Source organism: Gorilla gorilla, chromosome 11, assembly GCF_029281585.2.
Source record: "Gorilla gorilla gorilla isolate KB3781 chromosome 11, NHGRI_mGorGor1-v2.1_pri, whole genome shotgun sequence".
NCBI classification, from domain to species: Eukaryota; Metazoa; Chordata; class Mammalia; order Primates; family Hominidae; genus Gorilla; species Gorilla gorilla.
Window position 1 is genome coordinate 120,553,904 of NC_073235.2, and position 23,290 is coordinate 120,577,193.

The 23,290-nt window shown below is 51.1% G+C and overlaps 1 protein-coding gene across 9 annotated transcripts in view; it reads right to left on the reverse strand.

Annotated features, from left to right (window-relative positions):
- TNS1 (tensin 1) overlaps positions 1-23,290 on the reverse strand; it is a 211,367-nt gene that overhangs the window by 73,708 nt on the left and 114,369 nt on the right. For all 9 annotated transcript variants that reach the window (XM_055380501.2, XM_055380498.2, XM_063695195.1 and 6 more), the window contains 11 exons: positions 22,640-22,811; positions 19,849-19,899; positions 18,263-18,385; positions 17,766-17,830; positions 15,787-15,870; positions 11,358-11,470; positions 10,869-10,929; positions 10,569-10,644; positions 9,859-9,988; positions 7,184-7,249; positions 5,736-5,852 (listed from right to left, as the gene is read on the reverse strand). In XM_055380501.2, coding sequence (XP_055236476.2) covers positions 5,736-5,852; positions 7,184-7,249; positions 9,859-9,988; positions 10,569-10,644; positions 10,869-10,929; positions 11,358-11,470; positions 15,787-15,870; positions 17,766-17,830; positions 18,263-18,385; positions 19,849-19,899; positions 22,640-22,811 — 1,058 coding nt within the window. The remainder of the gene's footprint in view (positions 1-5,735; positions 5,853-7,183; positions 7,250-9,858; positions 9,989-10,568; positions 10,645-10,868; positions 10,930-11,357; positions 11,471-15,786; positions 15,871-17,765; positions 17,831-18,262; positions 18,386-19,848; positions 19,900-22,639; positions 22,812-23,290) is intronic.

Consider the following 23,290-nt stretch of genomic DNA (forward strand, 5'->3'; position numbering starts at 1 on the left):
CCCTCAGCCTAGAGTATCTGTGATGAACAGAGACCTTTCTGACCCCCAGTGGACATGTAGTATGAGCAGAAATATGCTTTTGTTGGGTCAGGCCACTGAGAAGGTGGGACCATTTGTCACTATGGCGTAATTGAGCCTCTCCTGACTGATAGAACCACTAAGCCATGCTCCTTCCTGCTCTAAGCCCATGGGTTGCGAAAGTCTGAGAGGGAAGCCTGGCAGGCCCCTTTTAGGTCTCCACAAGTCATGAAAAGACACAATGCTTGAGCTCAAAGAAATGGAAAGAAATACTATCTACTCCAGCCCTCACATTTCATAAGAAATAAAAAGGACCTATGGAAAAAGAGTTACCAGAGACACCCAGAACCCAAATCTTCTGCCTCCCAGGCCAATATCTATCCATGCCTGTCTATCTCTCCATGTCTCTCATCTATTTATTTCTTTCTCCTTCTTGGTCTCTGCCTGTTTGCTGTATCTCTTTCCCTCCCTCTTTCCTCTTTCAAAAAAAAAGTATCACAGAGTCCTTGGATAAGCCCAGCTCATAAGAAGTCATCACAGAACAGGGATTCCTGGCTCCAGGCAGAGGCTCCTCCCCAACCCAGACAAAAGCACTTGGGGAGTGGATGGGCACCCTTTAGAACTAGAAGATCTCCCCTGAGGGCTGATAAGCTTGGGCACAAAACCAAGGCCCCCTGTCACCAGCCCCCGGTTCTGGTGGGATTGTCCATGGAAACAAGGGAAAGACCGATGGGCACCAACCAGGAGAGACCCAGAAGTGGGGTGGACACCAGCCCCTCACCCTTGTCAGCCAGGCTGGGAGGTTTATCATTCCCCTGAGTCACCCTGTCCTTTATCCCTGAGAAATCTACTTTCTGAGAGCACCCCGCACTTGCCCAACCCCTGTTCCCATCCTCTCTGTTGAGTCAAGGGAAACTCTAAACAACTGATGTCCAAGGAAGTCACAGAAAGGTGGGGGTTGGATGAGAAGGTAGGGAGGAACCCAGGCCTGGTGAGCCTGCAGGCTTCTCAGAGGCAGAGGGCAGTCCATATCCCTTGGTTCAGGGCTTGCTTCCGAGAAGGCTTGCCCCGGAACACTATGGAGGAATTTGGAGCCTGCTTTATACAGCAGAGGCAAAAACACAGCGCCACCCCTACCCATGGGGACCTGGAATCTGGGCACGGGGCGTCAGAACTCAGGCCAAGTTGCTAATGGGGTTTCTGGAGGCTGCAAAACTGGTGTTAGCCAGAGCACTGAGCTGGCAGGCTCCAGATCTAACTGGAGAGAGGCAGAGGTGCTCGCAAGGAGGGAACCAGACCTCTCCCCACCACCCGTCCTTGACCTTTCCTTCCTCCCACTCAGGATCAAAGGCCTGGGGCATCCAAATACATGTGACCCAGAAAACTCCTTCTCAGGTGTGACGAGCTGAACTGTTCCCCCATTCAGATTCCTGTTTTGCAATCCTAACCCCCAGCAGCTCAGTATGCCACTGTATTTGGAGATACAGCCTTTAAAGAGGCAATTAAGGTGAAAAGAGATCATTAGGGTGAGCACTACTCCAATACGTCTGGTGTCTTTATAAGAAGAGATGAGGATAAGAATACAAGCAGAGGGAAGATGATGTGAAGACACAGGGAGAAGACAGCATCTCCAAGCCAAGGAGAGAGGTCTCAGGAGAAACCAACCCTGCTGAAATCTGGATCTCAGACTTGTAGCCTCCAGAACTATGAGAAAATTCATTTCTGTTGAACAAGCCCCTGGGTCTATGGTGCTTTGCTGTGGCTGCCAGAGCAGATTAATAATACTTCAGGCATGGAATTCACCAGAAGGCACTGTTCTGGGAGTAAAGGGTCCCCAAGATGGCAGGCACTCTCCTCCCAGCCACTGTCCCACAACAGAGAACTTCGTCCAGTCCGAGGGTCCTTATTATTGAGCTTCCCTTTGATTCTTCACCCTCATCACGCCCCCCTCCTCCTGGCCCAGGAGCAGGTGAGCCCAAAGTCTCCACCACAGCCTCAGTTTGCTACACAGAGACACAGCTGGACCCGTCCCACCATAAACAGGCTTCCCTTTGTGGTAGTGAGCCCCTGTCATCATTAGGGCTTCAGAAATGGGACAACCATCCTGAAGGAGCCACCTGAAGGATTATGGGTATGGGTTCTGGGGTGCTGTTAAGCTGAGCTCCAAGGGAGGTAGAAAGGGATTTGGATTCCAATATCAACTCCACATCTTGTCTCATGACCCTGGACAAGATTGCTAACCTCTGCCTACTTCTGGGGTCTTCATCCAGGAAATGGGGTTGGCACAGGCTGAGCTGAGCTAATGCCAAGGAGGGCCCATACTTCGGGGTTTCCTGCCCCTTTGGCAGGCCCCCTCCCTCTTGGGTTTTATGACTAGCCCAGCCACCTGAGCCTGAGAAGTCAGCCTTCAGAGAACAGAAATTCAACAGAATTCAGGAGAGGGCTCTAAGTGTCACAGTGCTGCAAGCTGTAAACTTGAACTTGGAGCTGGGTTGGGGGGCTGCAGGCAGTGAGGAAAGGGTTAAATGCAGAGCAGTTCCTGAGATGATGGTTAAGTCAGGGGCAGCAGGAGGGCCTCCTGGGGGACCAGGAGCTCTGAGCCTGGTGCTGGCCATGCCTCACTGCCAGGAGAGGGCAAGGTGGGGACACAGGCCACACGAGAGGATGCAGGCCAGAGATGACATCTGCTGCTGACTGCCTGGCTGGGTGCTCCCTGCCCCCCTCCTCCAAGTCTCCTGGTGGGCTCCAGAGGGAATGGTCTGGCCTCTACTATCACCCTCCCGCAGTGGGCCTGAAATAGAAGAGGTAGGCAGGGGGCCACTTTCAGAAATGGCCCCAGGTCACCTTGGACACCCTTCCCTCTACCTATTTCGAGAGGCCTGCCACTCATCAGAAGCATTCCTGAGTGAGCGGCCCCACACTCTTCTCTGTGGGTCGGGCCAGGGGCTCAGCTGTTGCCTGCACTGAAGTCTTGCTGAACGCCTGCCACAGGGCAAGCCCAGTGGCCTCCGGGGTGCCATGCTCCAGCACACCCCCCTCGCCTAACCCTCCCTCTTCCTAACAGTCAGGATGGGTTGACTTTCTCTGTCCATGGGTGAGAGGTAGCAGCCAGAGAGGTACTAGGTTTAGTGGGACCCAGGTACTGCCACAAAACCAGATGCCCAAAGCAGGCCCCTAGGGACGTCAGCCAACCCAGGACAGCACAGGGGGCAACATGGTGGCTTGAAACCCAGATCTGCTCTTGACTGGCTTGGCAAGGTGGGGCAGGTTACTTAACCCCTCTGTGCTCCAGTTTCCCCATTTGGACATAATAAGAGTCATAGAATGGCTGGGAGCATCAAATGAAATGGCAACTACCAAGTTCTTGGTGCCATGGCTGGTGCATGGTAAATCCAGGCCTTCACCCTTAGCCATGTCTTGCAGGCGCCTGACACGCTGGCCACAGCTGACACAAATGTGTCACGGACGCCCAAGAAAACACCACATGCAGTCCTTCCTCAGGCCGTGCTGCCCACAAGGGGCTCAAAATGATTTGCTGACTGAATTCCCATTTTACAGCAGGTCAAACCGAGGCCCCAAGGACAGTACCTTGTCAAAGGATTTGAAGCCAGGTAGTTTGGCTGCAGAGGCTGCATTCTTAACCACATACTAACTGCCTCTCATGAAGGCCGCTATAGGCAGGTAGAGGGGACAGAGGGTTGGTGAGGGAAGGCCCTGGCCGCTTCTTCTGCCCCCTCGCCCTTCCTTTTTTCCCTTCTAATCCATTCCCTCAGACAGAGGGATGGAACCAGCGGGACCTTTTGGTCAGTTAAAGGTCAGCTCATCCTGCAAGGACAGAGGGGCCCTGTCTGGAGGCTGAGAAGCTGGCCCTCTGCCGAGAGGGGGAGCCGCTCTCGGCTCTGCTGTCCCTGGGCTGCCTCCCACTCTGACCGTCTGCTCTTCTTCCTTCCCCCACAGCCAAACACATCCTAAGCCCCGTCTTTCCCACATCTCCTCCTCGCCGTTAATTATTTTACCTTTTATTTGCCTGGCACTTTATAGTTTACTAAATGTTTTTACATTTATCATCGCATTGACTGTGCACCAAGGAGAGATGGAGAGACAGTAAAAATTCTTTCCAATTGCCAAATGTTCTTGTTAAAAATGCAAACATCCCCAGCACAACGACCAATTAGGCTGGCAGCCACTGAAACCTCAGAACAAATTCGCTCCAGCCTCTGCTTTCTGCTTGGCCGCTCAGCGCCCGGGGATGGAGGAGTGCTTTTCACAAGCAGCCTGGGGGGTCGGAGGGGCCTGGTGGGGTGTCTTGGCCAATCTGAGGGTGCTGGGCCCCTGGGGGAGGAAAAGGGGTTGGGAACTGAGGCAGGTGTGAGGACAGGCCATCCACTTTTCAACATTGCACGTAAAAAAATGTGCTCTCAGTAAGTCCCCAAATTCTAGTCCAACCACCCTCCCTCATCCCACTTCTCTCTGAAACCTTGTGCTCATTCTGGTGACCCCAAGGTCAGAGGAGAAATCTTTATTCAAGAAAAGGCCCAAAGATTTTCAGAGAGGAGTCATCAAATCTAAAACCTTGGGGAGGGAGACAGAAGACAGCGCCGTGTAGTGGAAAGAGGGCACAGGGAGGCCCCCAGGCCTACCTATCTCTAACCTAGCTCTGCCATGGGACCCAGGGGCCCCAGGATGGCACAGCCCCACCCAGGACTGGCTTCAGCTGGGGGAAGAAGCCAGACGCTGGGTGCTGGCATCCTTGAAAGGGCCATCCTGGGTCATGGGGGTAAATCAGGAGGTTCTGCCTCTGGGAAGGGTCTCAGTCACCCCAACTGAACACAGATGGGTGATGGGCTGGACCATCCCGAAGGTCCTCCCAGCTCCAACATTCTGCAGTCCTACGACCAACTCAAGAAAAGAAGCTTGTGGCCAAACCCCAGGCAGGGCATCTCAAGAGTTCCTGGGCTCTGGGCATGCTCACTTTCGGAGCCCACCCCACGTCTCCTTACACATATGCAGATAGACCACATAAATAAATAGAATGCATGTAGAACTCTCAAGAGACGACCTGAGTTGCAGTGGACCATTTGACATAATGTTAGGTTTGTAGCTAAATTAAACATGTATTAATTTCAATTCTGCTGCTTTCTTTTCAAATTTCAGAGCCTATCAGTTTGTTCCCAGCTCTCAAACATTTTTGTTGGCTGTTGATGAAAGCTTGTAGGCCCTAGATCCGGTGTCTCTGTTCCTAGTACTCTGACCCCAGAGAACTCAGGCAGCAAGCCTGAAGAAACCCAACAGTGGGTTTAATACACATGTGACAAATGCTGTTTTTGCAGCACAGTGGGGGGTATCTCAAGCTCCACTCAAGGCCACATCCTCCAAGGAGCCTTCCCAGATCACTCCAGCTCTCAAAATCCCTCCCTGCCAATCCCAGAGAACTCACTGTCCACGGAACTTACTTGGCTGTAGCAACACACTTCCACGATAACCCCCTTGTGGCCATTTTGCTGCCTTCTTTGGCTCTGTCCTCACTTTTATTTAATACATTCATATATGTGCCTTATCTTCCCCCAGTGAACTGTGAGCTCTCAGAGGTACCTCACACTTCCCCTCTGCCTCCTCTCGAACCCAGATCTCTTGAAAGCAGGCCAAGAGAAGCAAGGTCATGTGAGCAGAGGCTGTGCAGTTTGGATAGGGGCTGGGAGCCACTAGGTCCCACCTACCCTCCATGCCGTCATCTCGATGCCCACTGAAGTTGTCGTAGGAGTCCCAGCGGATGAGGGGGTCAGAGGTGTTATAGTCCACAGACACGCTCGGCCCGTTCTCCAGGTGCTCCATGCCTAAGTGGGATGGGAAAGGCAGGGGCAGTCGGGGAGACAGTGCAGGGAGGGAAAAGAGATCAGCAGCTGGAAAAACAGAGAAAGCCCACAAGCTCCCCAAAAGAGGCTCCCTGAGGGACTTCTCGTTTTCTTGAGCATGGTGGGCGGGACCAGTGGCTTAAGCTGGACTGAGAACTGGGAGTCTAGTTTCTCACATTCTTGAAAAGGCTCATGCCGGGTCATAGGGGTAAATCAGGACAGGCACTGAAGAATGAAGACCCCCTGGAAGAAAGCGGGGAGGACCCCTGGCTGGGTGCCTGCCTCTTTTTCTTCTGTGTCCCTGGGGCTCCTGAGGCAGTGCCAAGAGACTAGAAAGTCTGCCCCTAGAGTCAGACCCTGGGGGTGGGGGGCAGGCTACTTATGAGCTACGTGGGATCAGGGACAGCAGGGAAATCACAGCCCCGACATTGAAAGGACTTAAAGCCTCCAAAGGGTCATCCCAGGCATGGCCCTGCCCCCTCTTAAAATGCTCTCCACTCCAGACAGAAACCTAGGGGGCACGGCAGAATCTCCCAGCCATCCACAGAAAACCCAGCTCAGCATTGGGACAAATACCTAATGCATGCAGAGCTTAAAAGTAGATGATGGGTTGACAGGTGCAGCAAACCACCATGGCACATATATGCCTATGTAACAAATCTGCACATTCAGCACATGTCTCCCAGAACTTAAGGTAAAATAAAAATCAATAAATAAATTTTTAAAAACCTGGTTCAAAGACAGCATAGCTCCTAGTCAAGTCTGTCAGGGTGAGTTACCTTCCTGGCTTGGCAGTCCTTTCTTTAGTCTATCCAGAGTCCCTCTGCCCATAACCTAACTTCATCTCCTTTCATTCCATTCTCGAATAAGATGGTGAACAACTGGTCTCCACTTATAACCAGTATAGAGGCTTCAAGGTTATTATTAAACCAGCCTTCAGGTTGAATCACCTCAGTTCTCATAAATACGCATCGTCTATCCAGCACCTTTGTGTGCCCCCTGCCCGCCAGCCACTCCCTCCATCTACCAAGGACCTCAGTCTCTGAATATAACAGGCTGATGACCTAATGGGACCAGAACAGTTTATCCAACCCAGTGCCTCTCTGTCTGCTTTTTTATTTTTATTATCCAGAGATTAAGTCACTGGTTCATGTTTAGCTAGGGGTCCACTCTGAAACCCAGATCCTTTACTGATGGCCTGCCTCTCAAAAATAACTTGATCATTGTGGAACAGACCAGGGGTGGAAGGGTGCTGGGGATAGGGTCAGGATAAAACGAAGGAGTGAGAGAATGAATTCTAACTTGGCTTATACCTTGAATTTTCTCTGGCCCATAAGAAAATACAAACTCCACTTTGCCATACTCTGGAAATCGATCATCTGGAAAAAGAGAAGGAAAAATAAAAATAGGCAAAAAGTCCCAAAAAGGATTCCATAAAAAGTTTTCTTCTAGAAAAAATTAAAATACCATATATGTACATGGTTAATAATATAATAATAATCAATGTATATTTATACATATATACATGAAATTATATCTATACAATGAAATTAAATCTCCTGCCCACTCTAGCCCCTGTCCTACTTGCCTGAGGCAATGAGGTAACTGATTCTAACTATTTCTATTTCTTTTCTACTAGCAATTTACCTCTAAGACTCTAAATAATGGCCACTATTTTTATGCCACTATTTCTAGATACCAATTTTATTTTATTTTATTTTATTTATTTTGAGATGGAGTCTTGCTCTGTCGCCCAGCCTGGAGTGCATATTTATATTTTTGAGACAGAATCTTGCTCTGTCACCCTAGATGGAGTACAGTGGTGCGATCACAGCTCACTGCAACCTCAATCTCCCAAGCCAAAGCGGTCCTCCTACCTCTGCCTCCAGAGTAACTGGGACTACAGGTGCAAGCCACCACGCCCGGCTCATTTTTGTATTTTTTAGGGAGACGGAGTTTTGCTGTGTTGCTGAGGCTGGTCTCAAACTCCTGGGCTCAAGCAATCCACCGGCCTCAGCATCCCAAAGTGCTGGGTCTACAGGCGTGAGCCACCATACCCAGCCAGACATGAATTTTAAATAACCTCTATGGATTGACCACTATTAATATGAATAATTTGGTTCACTTATACTACTACCCCCACTTCCTGTCTTCTTAAATCTGATTAGATTATTGCTTTTATTTATGCTAGTGATTATCTCTGAAACTTTAAATAAGATAGTTAAGCCTCTATTTCTTTTTCTCTTTTTAGAGACCAGGTCTCACTCTGTTGCCCAGGCCAAAGTGCAGCGGTGCAATCATAGCTCACTGCAGCCTTGAACTCCTGGGCTCAAGTGATCCTCCTGCCTCAGCCCCTGGAATAACTGTGATAACAGGCACATGCCACCATGCCCAGCTAATTTTTTTTATTTTTTGTAGAGATGGGGTCTCACTATATTTACCAGGCTAGTCTTAAGCTCCTGGCCTCAAGCAATCCTCCCGCCTTGGCCTCCCAAAGTGCTGGGATTACAGGCATGAGCCACCATGCCTGGCCATGCCTCTATTTATTGATATGTCAATTTTCGATGGTATCTCCTGACTCCCACTATGTAAGAGGAGGAAATCTGTGACCCTTCCTTCTCTCAACTTCTGCCCAATCCCTTATTTATTTTATCAGCTATGCCTTTATTTTTCCTTGTTAAGACTGTTATCATTTACATTCTGTACTGTAATTATGATGGCATCTTCTGGCTCCAGTGCAAGGAGAGCTCATTAAAGAAACACCCTTCTACATGAGCCAGACCACACTAAGGAGATCTGGACCCTCCTCCAAGCCCCAGGTCCAGTCTTTCTCCGCCTGAGCCCACTCTGGACACAGATCACTGCCCACTGCATGTAGGAAAAGAAGTTACAGCAAGGATGGCATCTCCTCCATGGGACACCTATCATGCCTGTGCATGTCTCCATCACTTCAGGCATCACTTCATAGCATCATATTTGTGTGTCTCTCACTGAGGAAACTGTGAACTCCCTGAGGGTAGGGCCTGACTTCTTTCTGTTCATATCTATAGGGTCTAGCACATGCCCAACACATACAGACACACAAGTGATGCTTGGTGGGTGGGTGGGTGGGCGGATGGATGGATGGATGGATGGATAGATGGATGGGTGGGCAGATGAATGAATATGTGGATGGATGGATAGATTAATGAAGGGATGGATTAATGGATGGATGAATGGGTGGGTGCGTAGATGGATGGGTGGGTGGAGGGATGGACAGATGGACAGACGGATGGATGAATGGATGGATGGATGGATGTGTGTAAGGATGGATTGGTGGATGGAGAGAGAGATGGGTAAATAAATGTGTATTTATATGTCCCAGGCATTAATGTGATATAGATAAAACTTCCAATGGATAAAAGAAAGAAGCAAAAGCAAACACCAAACCTTTCCCAACCACCTCTTCTTCTCTCAGAAAATGGTTCCCCCTTGCTGCTGCCACACCCCTCCACTACTGCTCTTCTGCCCTGCAGGGTAATTATCCCCTGCTAGTCTGCCTCCCAACTCAACAAGATTTTTGAGCTCCACCACGGCAGAGACAATGCCATGTTTTACTTTGTATCCCCGGCACTTGGTACAGATCCTAGCCCAAAGCAGATGCCCAGTGAATGTTGAAAAAAAAAAATGATTGTCAGTAGGACACATGTGACAAACTGGGAGGACAAGGTGAAGGAGAGACAGGGAAAGTCATAGAAGGCTGCAAGATATAAAACAGCCCAAGGACTGGGAGGAGTTTACCTCCACTTCTACTAACAACTGGAATTCCCAGACCATCCAATCTCAACTCTCTCCCAAGTCTCTCTCAACTCTCTCCCACCATCACCCTGAGACTAGATAGACCACATGGTCCAGAAAAGATGGTCCCCATACCCACCATATCGTCTCAAACTGAGCTCCTCTCCCTGCCACAGGGGTGCCCACCCCCAGCTCCACTCAAGGAGCGCACCTTTGAAAGCATCATCAAGGTCCTCCTTCCCAAAGACAACCCCCAGGTCATGGATGGCACAGGTGTGGAACTGCACACGGAAGATGACGTCTCGGGCTGGGCTTCGGAACTTCTTGTGGTAGCACTTCAGCTGGGTGGGAAGACGGGCAGAACCAGTCAGGGGCCTGAGGCTGGGAGGTCAGGTCCCAGGGAGCCTCCTTATCAGCTCCGCTGACTGAGCCCCCAAGGCTAACCCCAAACCCGGTGAGGGAGAGCTCATCAACACCAAACAGGATCTCAGAGTTCTGTGGGGAAACTTCTAGAACAGCAGAGAATTGGAGGCCAGTCTTGGCCTCTGGGGACAAAAATGTCCTCCCAAGAAGTTTCTACGTACAAGTCAGAGTGCAAAAAGTAAGATGGATTTAAATGGCAGCAGGAAGGACTGAAGCTAGAATTCAGAGAGTCCTTGTCACCAATAAGAAGCCAGGAGGTAACAGCTCACGCTGAGTGATATTTCCCTGGAGATGCTCCAGAACAACAGCTAAGCCCAGGGTGAGAGACACGGACTGTGTGAGACTGGAAGGTCTTCCAAGAGCCCTGAGAGCCTATGGTTCCAAGCCTGGCAGCCCAGGAGGAGTAGCTGTCTTGTCCCAAGAGGCAGGAAAGCAGTAAGAAAAGAAGGGGGAGAAAATAAACAAGGATGGGGCTTGACACAGAGGGACAGCACTCACCAAGATGTCTCCCTTCAAGAGCAGTCCTGGCTCGATGGTGATGCAGACGCTAGTCTGGCTGTCTCCTGGGATGTTGCTAAGGGAGAGAGGTGGGCAGAAAAAGAGAGGGCTGCTGGAGGGGAGATGAGGGAGGGGCATTTTCTCCCTGCTGCCCCTACACCACAGTGTTAGTGGGAAACCTCTCTGACTCTGTCCTTTCAGCCCTCTTGAGAATATTCTCTCCTCTCCCCAACCTTCTGACCTGGTCCTTAGCCCTGGGCCTTGGGCATCTCTGGCCTCTCACGTCCATGTAATACTTACTAGATGCCAGATGTGTACACAGGTTGCATGGCCTGGTAGATGCGGAGAAACGGCCGACATCCTGTAAAAGTGGGGTGGGTGTTAGCTAAGACAGCAGAAACTGGCAGGCAGGAGGGGCAGAGGAGACAGTAAGGGAGAAAGAGAGAAAGGAAGGAAGAAATGGGGGAACATGAGGTAGGAAGGGGAAGGAGGAAAAGAGGAAAGAGTAAAAGACGAAGCAGAAAGGGGAAGAAATACCAACTTTTCACTTGTAAAGCAAATTAAATTAATAAAAACATTGCCCATCCAACATCATTGGCCAGCAGGCACTGCAAATAGATTGGTGCTTAGGAAAGTTCAGGAAGCAATACACTTGAGAGTCCAATGGAGGCCTTATGACTCTGCAGCTCTCGGGCTGTCTGTTACTACCCAAGGTTGCCTCTTAGAGAAGATGGAAGATGAAAGGGAGGAGTTGGCAAGGGTGGAGGTCAGAGGGCTCAAGGCAGGTACCTCCTTTAGACTCAAAGTTGGGGATGCCGTGCATGATCACATGGTGCAGAAACAAGGGCTTGTTGTTCATTTTGATGGAGCCGGAGAGCAGGCCACTGAAGTAATGCACGTACCTGTAGTGGTGGGAGAAGCAGCTTCAGGGAGCGAGGTGGGTACTGGTGCAGTAATCCCTGTTCTCTCTTTTCCAAGAACATTGCCTTAGACCACTCACCTACTCTACCCTCTCCCCAACCAACATGGTCCCCCTCCCCAACCAGGCCTCCCTCCCAGACATGCCTGCCTGCTGCTGGGAGCCCTAGGTAGGAAGAGTGAGCAGGTATACCAGACCTAGAGCTGGGTCAAGTCAAGCATCCCACTTGGAGTTCGCCACCGCCCTCTGGTGGTCAACATGAATATCTCTTTCCTGCTTCACTCCCAGCCCGAGAATCTCCTGCTGGACCAAAATTTCCACCCCACATCCCTGACAGGCATCATTTAGCTGCACAAGGCAGGCCCAACCACCAAACAGCTCTGACACCCTCACACCCCCACACAAAGCTCAAATCAAGCTTGCGCTCATACTCACAGCCCCAGTTCTGCCCACAGATCCAGTAGCCACAAGTGATAGTCTAGCAAATAGTGAGCAAGACTTTAATGAATGTAGTTCTTCACTTTCTCTACATCATACTAAAGTGCATGAAGTCCCTCTCTCTGTATCCTTGAGTTTACTTGGTATTCGAGGTAACTAGCTTCTAATAAGTATCTATCTCTAGGGTCAACATCCCCAAAATTTTTTGTTTTGTTTTTGTTTTTGAGATGGAGTTTCACTCTTGTTGCCCAGGCTGGAGTGCAATTGTGCAATCTCGGCTCACCGCAACCTCTGCCTCCCGGGTTCAAGTGATTCTCCTGCCTCAGCCTCCTGAGTAGCTGGGATTACCGGCATGCGCCACCATGCCTGGCTAATTTTGTATTTTTAGTAGAGACAGGGTTTCTCCATGTTGGTCAGGCTGGTCTTGAACTCCCAACCTCAGGTGATCAGCCCGCCTCGGCCTCCCAAAGTGCTGGGATTACAGGTGTGAGCCAGCGCACTCAGCCAACATCCCCCAGTTCTTTAACAAAGATCTGTTGGAAGAATGGAAGGACTAACCCACACCCTCTCCTTCTAGACAGAGAGGATAAATAAGGTCCAGGAGGGGTCACTGGACTCCAGAGACACACAGCAAGAACACACAAAGCTGGAAGTGGATGGGGAGAGCAGGAAAGAAGTCTGGGCTCCAACGCATCTGCCCAATAAACTAGAGATCAGTCGTCTGCCCAATAGAGATCAGTCCTTCTGCGTCGATTGGTCGGCATTTTCCCTTTTCTGATTGGCCATGGAATGACAAGCTGAGTCAGCTAGACCAATCAGAATGTATTCTGAGGCTCTGCAGGAGCCAATAGTAGCTCTCTGAAGAGAGTGGAACTAGAGCCCACATGACCATGATAAGATCCCCTCCTGTCTCTTGGCTCCCTGGCCCACCTCCAAGCCTGTGGGCCTCTGTCCCTGGGCTTGGGTGGGGCCTCCTTGGACTACTCAAGTAAGATAATCTGATGGGCAGCACCCACTCCTATTCAGGCCCCTGCCCCATTACTCAAGCTGGAAACCTGGAATAGCAGTTCCTATCAGATCTCTGGATCACGCCAACAGGATGTGTCTGTGTTCGGGGGACAATGAGTCCGGGGGCGGGTGACAATGAATGAGAGAGCTACAGGCAAAGCCCCTCCCTCTCTCTTTCCCTGCCCTCCTCTCCTCCATCTGCTCCATTCCCTGCAAGTGACACTGACAAGAAGGCAGGAGGGTGGCAATAAATGCATAGTAAACCCACAGTTGCACTTCCACATCTGGGCTCAGAGAGGTGACCCATCCACAAGCAGAGGAAGTGTCAGACAGGAGCCAGGCAGACATGCCCCAACTGCCTGCTATGCAAGCATATGTTGAACACGAGGTGATATGGTTTGGCTGCATCCTCACCCAAATCTCATCTTGAGTTGTAGCTCCCATAATTCCCTCGTGTTGTGGGAGGGACCCAGTGAGAGATAATTGAATCATGGGAGTGGTTTCCCCCATTCTATTCTCGTGGTAGTGAATAATTCTCACAAGATCTGATGGTTTTGCAAGGGGAAACCCCTTTCCCTTGGCCCTCTCTCTTCTCTTGTCTGTCACCATGTGAGATTTGCCTTTCACCTTCCGCCATGATTGTGAGACCTCCCCAGCCACATGGAACTGTGAGTCCATTAAACCTCTTTCTTTTGTAAATTGCCCAGTCTTGGGTATGTCTTTATCAGCAGCATGAAAATGGACTAATACACCAGGGAATCCCTAAATAATCCTATTCCTGAGAGGTGACACTAATCCCTGGTCTTCAGGCCTTCACTACTCAGACTCAGAGATGTGACTCTCTACCCATTCTCTCCAAGCCACACTGTGCCATTGGAACAGCATGCTTCTCTCTTAGTATCCTTATCCTTCAAGGTCAAAGGCCACACTGTGATTACAGTCAGCAGACATACATGGCAAGCCAGAGGCTGACAACACAGTGCTTGACCAATCACTCTTTCTTCCCTGAGAAGACTCTCGTTGATCCACAGCTGCTGTCTCCGGGGCCCTAACCAGAATTTTCGGCACATAAAGACATCCCATTTCTGGTTGCTGACTCTGAGGCTGGCTATCAACTGTTTTGTGCCAACTATAAGGTGCTGGGTTACCTGAGGACTCACTCACTTCTTGGGCTTCCAATTACAATGGCGGGAATAGCCCCCAGCTGGGACAGCACAGTTTTAGCCAGCCAAGCAAGGTGGAATGATGGGGCATGTGTTGGGACCCTCAGCATGATGAGGCTGGAGAGCTCCAGGACTCACAGCTCCAGGCCCTTGTTGGCCCAGTCAGTGTGCTCAGGGGCTAAAAAGGCAAATGGGATGCTTTGGCCTCCAGGCCCTTGTAGTCAGTGCTATTCCCTCATTCTGGATCCTTTATCCCGTGCATTCACTTGGAGGCTTCCTTCTCCCCACCCAGATCTCATGTTACACATCACCTTCTCAGAAGGCCCTTCCATTTGAATCAGCCCTCTTTCCAGCCCCATCACTCTCTAGCCATCATAGTTTGCTTTTTCTTTGCAGCTCTCATGACTATCTGAATTGTTTCCTTATATGTGTATCATCCACTAGAAGCTGAGCTCCATAAGCCCTTGCCTGGCGGATTCAGCACCATGTCACCAGTGTGCAGAATGGTGCTGACATCACAGCAGGTGGCAGGCCCACAACTCCCAGCAGCAAACAGAGCTGGGCCTGCGTCCCACCATCCAGGTCTCCAGTTTGGGCTTGGGTTTCCCACCATCCTGGCTGCAGCCTCCCCCAAAGACCTCCTGCCCCTGATGCTGCCTGTGCCTTCCTGTGCATGAGATGTCTTTGAGCAACATGTCACCCACGGAGCAGGATCCCTCAGGACAGTGGGTCACACAACCAGGAGGCACTGCCCTAGCCCAGGCATTACTAGGCCTTCACATACTTTCCAGTTCTGCCACTACTCACTATAGACCATGGCCACGCCCCCTCCCTCGGCTCAGCTTCTAATCTGCAAAATGGGATGCCTAGATCATCACACGATAGCTCACCGTGATTCCAGTTTAGGCTCAAATTCACCCCCTCTAAGAGGTATTCCGTGACCATCCCCATTAAAAGAGCCCCGTTCCCCTATCAGTTCTCGTGTCTGCAGTGCCCTCTTTCCTTCCTAGCCTCATTGCTGTCCGACACTGTCCTGTTTGTATGGTTATTTGTTTCATGTCCATCTCTCTCATTAGGTATCAGCTCACCAAGGGAAAGGACTTTTTCCTGTTCACCCAGATATCTCAGTGCTTGGAGCCATAGTAGATGATTTAAATTTTGCTGAATGAATAAATCCATCCCTGCCCTGTTTCCTGCCTGGGCTATTGTGAGACTCCAATGAGACCATGTGGTTGAAAGCTCTCGGTAAAACTGTCTAAACTCTCCCAACAGAAGGTGACCCTTATCATGAGTGTCTGACCTCCCACAGCAGGGGGCAGTGATGCAGTCTCCCATAGACTCATCCAAGCACTGAAGCAATCCTGCTTCCAGGGCCAAGAACAGCACATGCCTTCCTATACCAGCGCTTTCTTATCCCCAGACTCATGCTTCCCCATGAAGGTTGCACTGCTCTCTAGCACAGGCCTCAGAGTCAAGTGCTGTGCCAATCTGCAGGCACACACCACAGGCTGGCTCCCAGGCTCTCCTGTGTGCCTGAGCTCACACCACTGCAGGCTGGCATCTGAAAACTTGCGCCTGGTGCACCCCCACCTAGGCACAGCTATCCCATCCCTGTGAGTACACAAGTCTAGTCCCCACATAGAGTGAGTGCACACATACATGCAAGGGGCTGTGAGCCCCAGAGACCCACCTTCTTTGGGATGGCTGGCCAATGGGCACAATCTTATCCTCATAGAACCGCTTCATTGCAAACCGGTCCAGAGCCTGGTCCGCACTGCAGGGAGAGACAGGTGGTCAAAAGAGGCAACTCCTGCATCCAAGAGCCGCTTGTTTTCCCCACCCCTGCTCCCTCAGACCTGCAGAGCACTCTGGCCAAAGAGCACCTTTGTCCTGGAGGGAAGACAAGCCTCTTCCCCCTGCCATCCTGTGCTGAGAAGCTTTCAGGAAAAGAGTGTTTCAGCATCTCTCCAACTGTGCAGGGCCGCACTCAGCCCAGGCTTTAAAGCTCAGCAGCCTGGGAGCCCAGCTCAGGTCTACCACTTATGAGCCCCGTGTCCTGGTACAAGTTCCTGGATCTCTCTGAACTTCATTCTCCTCACCCATCAAATGAGGGTGATAATTGCCCCTTCCTCAAAGGTGACTATGGAGATGAAGTGAGGGAATATCCATAAAGAGCTTGGCACTCATGGCACAAAGTAGGGGTACAGGAGTGCAGTAAAGGTGCAGCCTCATCTTTGCTTATCATTAAGCAAAGGTGAGACTGACTTGGGTTGCTCGAAGTCCTAAAACTACAGCCTCCTGGCAGGCCCTCCACAGAAGATTCTACCCATCCTCACAGAGCACTCAGAGAAGTCACTTTGAAATGAAAAGATCACGAAGCTCCAGTGACTTCCCATCACTCTTAGAGCAAACCCCAAAGTCCTCAGTGAGGCCACGAGGCCCCACGGCTCTGCCACCTCCCAGCTTCCCCTCCTCTTCCTCTTCCCTCACTTGCTCAGCTTCAAACACCTCAGCCCCTCGCATTCCCATCCTTCCTCTTCTCTCAGTGTGCAGGGCTCATCCCACAGGCTTGATAAGGCTCAGCCCTTCCCATCCTGGTCACTCAGGTCTCTGTTCCAGTGTCACCTCATCAAGAGGCCTTCTCTAACCATGTACCTGCCTCGCCACTGCCCTTCTTGAGTCCCTTTACTCTTTCACAATAATTATCACCTGCTATTACTAATGTGTTTGTTTATGTGTTTAATGCCCATGAGGGCAGTAGCCTGGCTTTGCCCTCTGCTGCATTCCCAGGACCTAGAACAGAGCCTGGCACATTGTCTGTTCAATATTTATTGTTTTTTTCTTTTTGAGACACAGTCTCCCAGGCTGGAGTGCAGTGGCACCATCTTGGCTTACTGCAACCTCCCCACCTCCCAGATTCAAGGGATTCTGCTGCCTCAGCCTCCTGAGTAGCTGGGATTACAGGCACCTGCCCGACCGTGCCTGGCTAATTTTTGTATTTTTAGTAGAGACGGGGTTTCACCATGTTGGCCAGGCTGGTCTCGAACTTCTGACCTCAAGTGATCCACCTGCCTTGACCTCCCAAAGTGCTGGGATTACAAGCGTGAGCCACTGCACCCAGCCATATTCCTTGTTGAGTGAATAACAAAACGAATGGGTGAATCCCTCTGCCTCCCTGCAGAGTGGGATTGGAAAGGGAGTCAGTGACTGGATGTTCTTTATTCTTGTTCCAAATACCTAGGTAGGAAGAGGGCCCTGTTGTCCAGAGGCAGAGGAATAGATGAGACAACTTCTAGATTGTTTTGCCAGACCCAGATCTGATCCGACATTTCTTTCTGACTCCCTTCCTGCTGGCCCAGGGAAAAAGAAGGCAGTTTGGCAAGGAAAAGTGGCTCCGAGGAGCTGGCTGCATGGGGTGCTCAGGACAGCGCCTGCCTCCCAAGGCTGCCCCACCAGAACCCCTGATAGAGAAGTGGACTCTCCTCCCTCCCACCCCCTGTCCACAGGCTCCTGCCTCAGAGCCAGGGGCCCCTTCCCCCGCCCTCATTGCTTCTCATTCCCTCTGTGCGTATCCCCTCACTCCAGGGAACAGAGAGGCTGTGGGCGGATGAGAGGAGGGGGGTCACACTGTCGATGTTCAGAGGATGGGAGGCTCCAGGCCCCTCTTACCTGGCAGAAATGTTGCTGTAGTGCATGTAAGCGGCGATGACAACTCCTATCCTGCCTCGGTTTCCCTGAAAGAGCCCCAAACACAAAATCATTTATTTCTAAGGCCAGCCTTGCTGCCCCAGAGCTTGTCTAGAAGCCTTGGTGGAAAAGAGTCAGGGCTGGAGAGAGGGGTGTAGATTTAAGGGAGAACATAAGGAGGAAGGGGGCCTCAGGGGAGGGAGGCAGGTGGGGGCTAAGTATCAGAAAAAACACAGCTGATCATCCACTGCCGTGGACATAAGCTGATGTCCCCTACACTTCTTAGAAGTGCCGCCCAAGACAGAATCTATTATCCCCTAGAAAGAAAAATACACACAGACTTATAAGCTCGCAAAATCCAAAGATATAGGCAGGTACACACAATCATCCAAGGACACATTCAGGCACACACACATGTGCACATGTGCATGCACACACGCGCACACACACACACACACACACACCCCCACAGCTCTGACCTTGTTGTGTAGAACAACGACATTGTGAGGGTCTGCATTGAGCCATGTGTCCATGGCCTTACAGATGCTGCAGATCTTCTCCAGGGCTGGGGTGTGGAGGTCGGGCCAGCCAAATTCCAGTACCTGTGGCCCAAGCCATGAGTGAGAAGAGGGCAGAAGTCCTGCAGAGCCAAACAAGCCAGCAGGAGCCGCCTACGCCATGTGCCAGTACCTGGGCAGTGGCCCACAGCTGCTGGTTCCTGCCAGGACTTGGTTCCTCCCTGCCCACTGGCCAGCGAGGAGGCAGGGGAGTGAAGGGCAAAGGCCATGCATGACCCAGTACTGGGGACCCTGGTCCCGGGTCTTGGCCCTGGCACTGACTCACTGTGGGGCCTTAGGCCTCAGGTCCTCTTCCAGCCTCAATTTCCCCATATGTGTGTTAAAAAAACAAACAAACAAAAAGAAAGGCTTGGAGCTGATGACCCCAAGGTCCCTACCATAGGACTGACCTCCAACATGCTGAGGGGCCCCAAGCACTGTCCTCAAGCTCTTCTCCTACGGACAGCCCTGAGGCTTGGCTCAGGCTGCGAGAGGAAAAAGCAAAAGGCTGTCTGATGTTCATGACTCTTTTCTAGGCCCTGGTCACACAAACCATCCACTTTCCAGGCCAGCCAAGAGCAGCCTTAAGGACACAAAGGGCAGACCTGAATAGCAGGCTTCGGGCCTCTCAAAACCTTCCTAGACTCACCAACTTTAAAGTAAAAGAGAACTCTGCAAGGACCCATAGAGCACACCTAATCCAGCCAGGCCACTTTCAGAGGGGCACACTGAGGCCCAGAGAAGTCCGTCACCCCCCCAGGGTCACACAACAGCATGTACCAAACTCTCAGAGCTAGGAGCAGATGCCCATGGCGAAGCCCACACACAGCCCCCGAGCAAACAGAATAAAAAGCAGCAACAGGTCCAGGCACGCTGGCTCATGCCTGTAATCCCAGCACTTTGGGAGGCCAAGGTGGGCAGATCACTTGAGGCCAGGAGTTTGAAACCAGGCTGGCCAACACGGTGAAACCCCATCTCTACTAAAAATACAAAAATTAGCCAGGCATGGTAGCATGTGCCTGTAGTCCCAGCTACTCGGAAGGCTGAGGCAGGAGAATCACTTGAACCCAGGAGGCGGAGGTTGTAGTGAGCTGAGATCACGCCACTGCCCTCCAGCCTGGGCGACAGAGGGCGACTGCATCTCAAAAAAACAAACAAACAAACAAAAAACCAGCAGCTGGAAGGTCAAAAGCAGCGACTGCCAACTGCTTTAAATCCAAAAACTAAACATCTCACAACTCCAGCCTCACCCAAGTGATTCTGTATACTCCCCAGCAGGCAGACCTGGGTGGAAAGTCACTGCCCCAAGCTTTGCTTTCTGTAATTGGCATTGTGGAAACGATAAGTAGATCATTTTCCATTTTCCAGATATAAGTTGGCACTCTGACTTTGAATAGGCTTTTCAAACTGTCACAGCATTTTCCCTAAGATTATTATGTGGGAACCCCAGAGAGGGAGTCCATCTGTTCTCCTTCTCCTCCCCTACCCCAAAACAGCCCCTGGCTCACCTTGGCATGGAGCTTCGTGATGTCAGGTCTCCGCTCAGAGAGGTTGAACAGCTATAAGGAGAAAAAGGAAGAGAGCATGAGGAGACGAGGGTGAGGAGGGCGGCGAGGAGAGAGAGAACCATGGCCTGCTGGTCCCAGAAAGGACCGTGGCATCATTGCCAACTTCCTCTGAAGAGCCCACGACAGCATCCAGCAGAGCGTCAATGTCCTCTCACGGCCAGGGGCCTGGCCACGAAACAGCCATGAGCTCCCTGGACCTCCTGTGCCTGCTCTCGCTCTCTCTCCCCGATAGGAATTCTATCCATGCGTGAACATGCAGGTGAGTCCCAGCAGACACACCGTCACGAAGAGGAACTCAACTGTAGGTCCTCAGGATGAAAAGGGAGAGAGAGAGAGATGTAGACACTCAGCCACCCTGCTCCATGAGCGGATGTCCCGAATGGAAGACGAGAAGGGGATGGAACTTGTCTCCAGTTCCGCTTGCCTCTCACCACACTGAACGGGAATCCAGCGGTGTGAGATGATAAGTAGTCGGCAATCTCTGGTTTCCACTTCATACCTTGACCCTAGAACCTCATCCCAAGAGGTTGCAACCTCTCTGTCACCAGACTTCCTCCATCAGAGGGGCAAACCATCCTGGGTGGGCCCAATCAGACCCTTGACACACCTCTCCCAGCACATGCCTTTCAACGCCTGACCACTGGGGTCCCATTCCTGACCACTGGAATCCTAAGGAATTCTCCAGTCTCTGGAATTCCTGCCTCTACCTCCGAGGGGGGCATGCAGAACTTCCCACCTCCACCCCACTGCCTAGGAAACTCAAAGGCACTGTGTCATCTCCTGGGGAGAAAAGGGGACATCCCAGTCTGGAATAGGCAGGATAGAGAGAGGGGTGGCAGGGCACCAAGTCCCATAGAACCCTGGACTCCTAAAATCAGAAATAGGTGGATTTGCATCCACTCTTGCACTCTGTAAAGGAATACACTTTATTATGGTACAATAGCCATCACTCAATGAATGTCTGCCACCTGCCAGCCTGTGTTAAGGACTTTACATCTAACAGCTGGCTTAATTCTCTCAACAACAATAAGAGGTAGACCTTAGACCCACTTTATGGATGCAGAAGCTAGGGCTTAGTGAGGCTAAACAGCTAAGATCATGTAGTTAGTAAAGGCAGAGCCAGAATTTGAACCCAGGACTTTCTGAGGTTTAAAGCCAAGCTCTTAACAATGCCCCAATGCAGCTAACAGGTGGGTCTCTATAGTGGTTGAATAGTATCCTCAAAACGTCATGTCCACCCAGAACTTCAGAATACAACCTTATTTGGAAATAGTGCCTTTGCCAGTGTAAGTAATTAAGGATCTCAATATGAGATCAACCTGGATCTAGGGTGGACCCTAAGTCCAATAACTATGTCCTTGTAGGAAGAGAAGACACACAGAGAGACACTGAAGAAGGCCACGTGGAGATGGAGGCAGAGATTGGAGTGATGCGCTACACACCAAGGAATCCCACCGAAAGCTAGGAAAAGGCAAGAAGGGATTCTCTGCCATAGGATTCAGAGGGAGCATGGCCCCATCAACACCTTGATTTCAGATTTCCAGCCTTCAGAACTGTGAGAGAATAAATTTCTGTTATTTTGAGCCACCAGATTTGAGGTAGAGTCATCACTTGGTGTCTATGGAGGATTTGGATCTAGGACCCCTCCACCCCGCCATGGATAGTGGATACCAAAATCCATGGATGCTCAGGTCTCTTACATAAAATATGTACTATTTACATATAACTTGCATATAAAAAATGTACTATTTGCATATAACTTATGTATATACTTCCGTAGACTTTAAATCATCTCTAGGTTACTTGTAATACCTAATACAATATAAATGCTCTGCAAATAGTTGTTCTGCTGTATTGTTTTTATTTGTATTGTTTTTTATTGTTATTTACTGTTGGGTTTTTTCTGAATATTTTCAACTCATGATGGATTGAGTCCAAAGAGGTGAAACCCATGGATAGAAAGGGCCACCTCATTTGCTACAGTGGCCCTGGGAAACTAATGCAGCCTCCTACATCCCACCTCAAACACCCTGGGGACAGCCACCTGAGGTTGTACAGATCAGATCTGTGGGTCCAGTCCACAGGCACCTCCCTCTAAAATGGACCTGAGCCCTCCTCTGGGGCCAAGGACGGATCAGCCTTTCTGCATTAGTGGAGACCACCGCCAGCACCTCTCTCCCGTGTGCCAAGGTGACTCCTCTGGGCCAGGCCGAGCCAGGTGCCAGCAACCCAGGGTCCCTTAAGACACATGTTGCCAAGACTCTGCCCTCAGACTTCTCAGAGGCACCGACCCTGTGCCAGCTCTGCCACTTCCTGACCCTGCAACCTTAGGCAAATAACCCCACCTCTCTGTGCTCTGGCAAGTGCCTGCTTGCTAGGGCTGCTGCAAAGGTTAAGTGCGTGGAAAGCAGTTGGAACAGGGCCTGGCTAGTAGCAAGCGCTCAATAACCTGAACTCTTATTGGTACTCTCTTCTCCTGGCCAGCACACACATGCACACACAGAGTTCCAGATGCTACATTCCAGCTGCAGCACACTCCTTAGAGGAGAGCTGGGCTGGAGAGTGATTGAAGACTTAGGCACGAGAGCTGCCTGAGGGGAAAGGCAGATAAACAAAGAGAAGAGGGCATGCTGGCACAGGGGCTGGTGGCAGGGATACCAGTCATGTAGAGGTGGTGAGCAGATGGAAGCATAGAGGGCACAGGATGATGGGCACGAGGCTCCATCCTCACCAGGTAGTTGCCTCCATGTTTGGACTTGAGCATCTGCGCCACCTCACGGAGGTTGCTCCGGAAGTTCTCCTCATTGGCTGTGCTGGGGAAGGAGACAGCGATGATCCTCTCTGTGACGTACACTAGGTCCAGCTCACAGCTGTCCTCCATGGTCCGGCTCACATTCATGTTTCTAGGGAGACAGCAGGCAGCGGAGGGTCCATATCAGAATCCAGCCCACAGGGAAGGCCCCAGATAGCTGCACCCCATACACACCCTGTGTGACCCCCATATGCAGCCCAGGGTGCTTGGCTGCTCTTCAACCCAAGGCCAAGGCCACAGGCTTCCTCTGGCAAGGCCAATGTGGCCGGCTTGGGAGTGCCGGCGAGAACAAGCTGGGTAGGGCTGGCAAGGACCTCAGGCCATTTCAGAACCAAACTGTGATGACACCAATTCTTGGTTCCCATCAGTCCTTTGGCCACTGCCTTCAACCTGTGACTCCAGAGCTCAGAGCCAGGGCCAGACTGGCCCAGGAACCCAGGAGCTCTGGCTCCCAACACTGGCTGCCTGGCCAGGCAGAAGTCTCCCGAAAGGCCCCAGACTGCTCTGGAAGAGGAAGGAGAGCCTGGGCGCTCTCCAGCCCTGGAACGGAGCCTTCCCACTGCCCGCCCC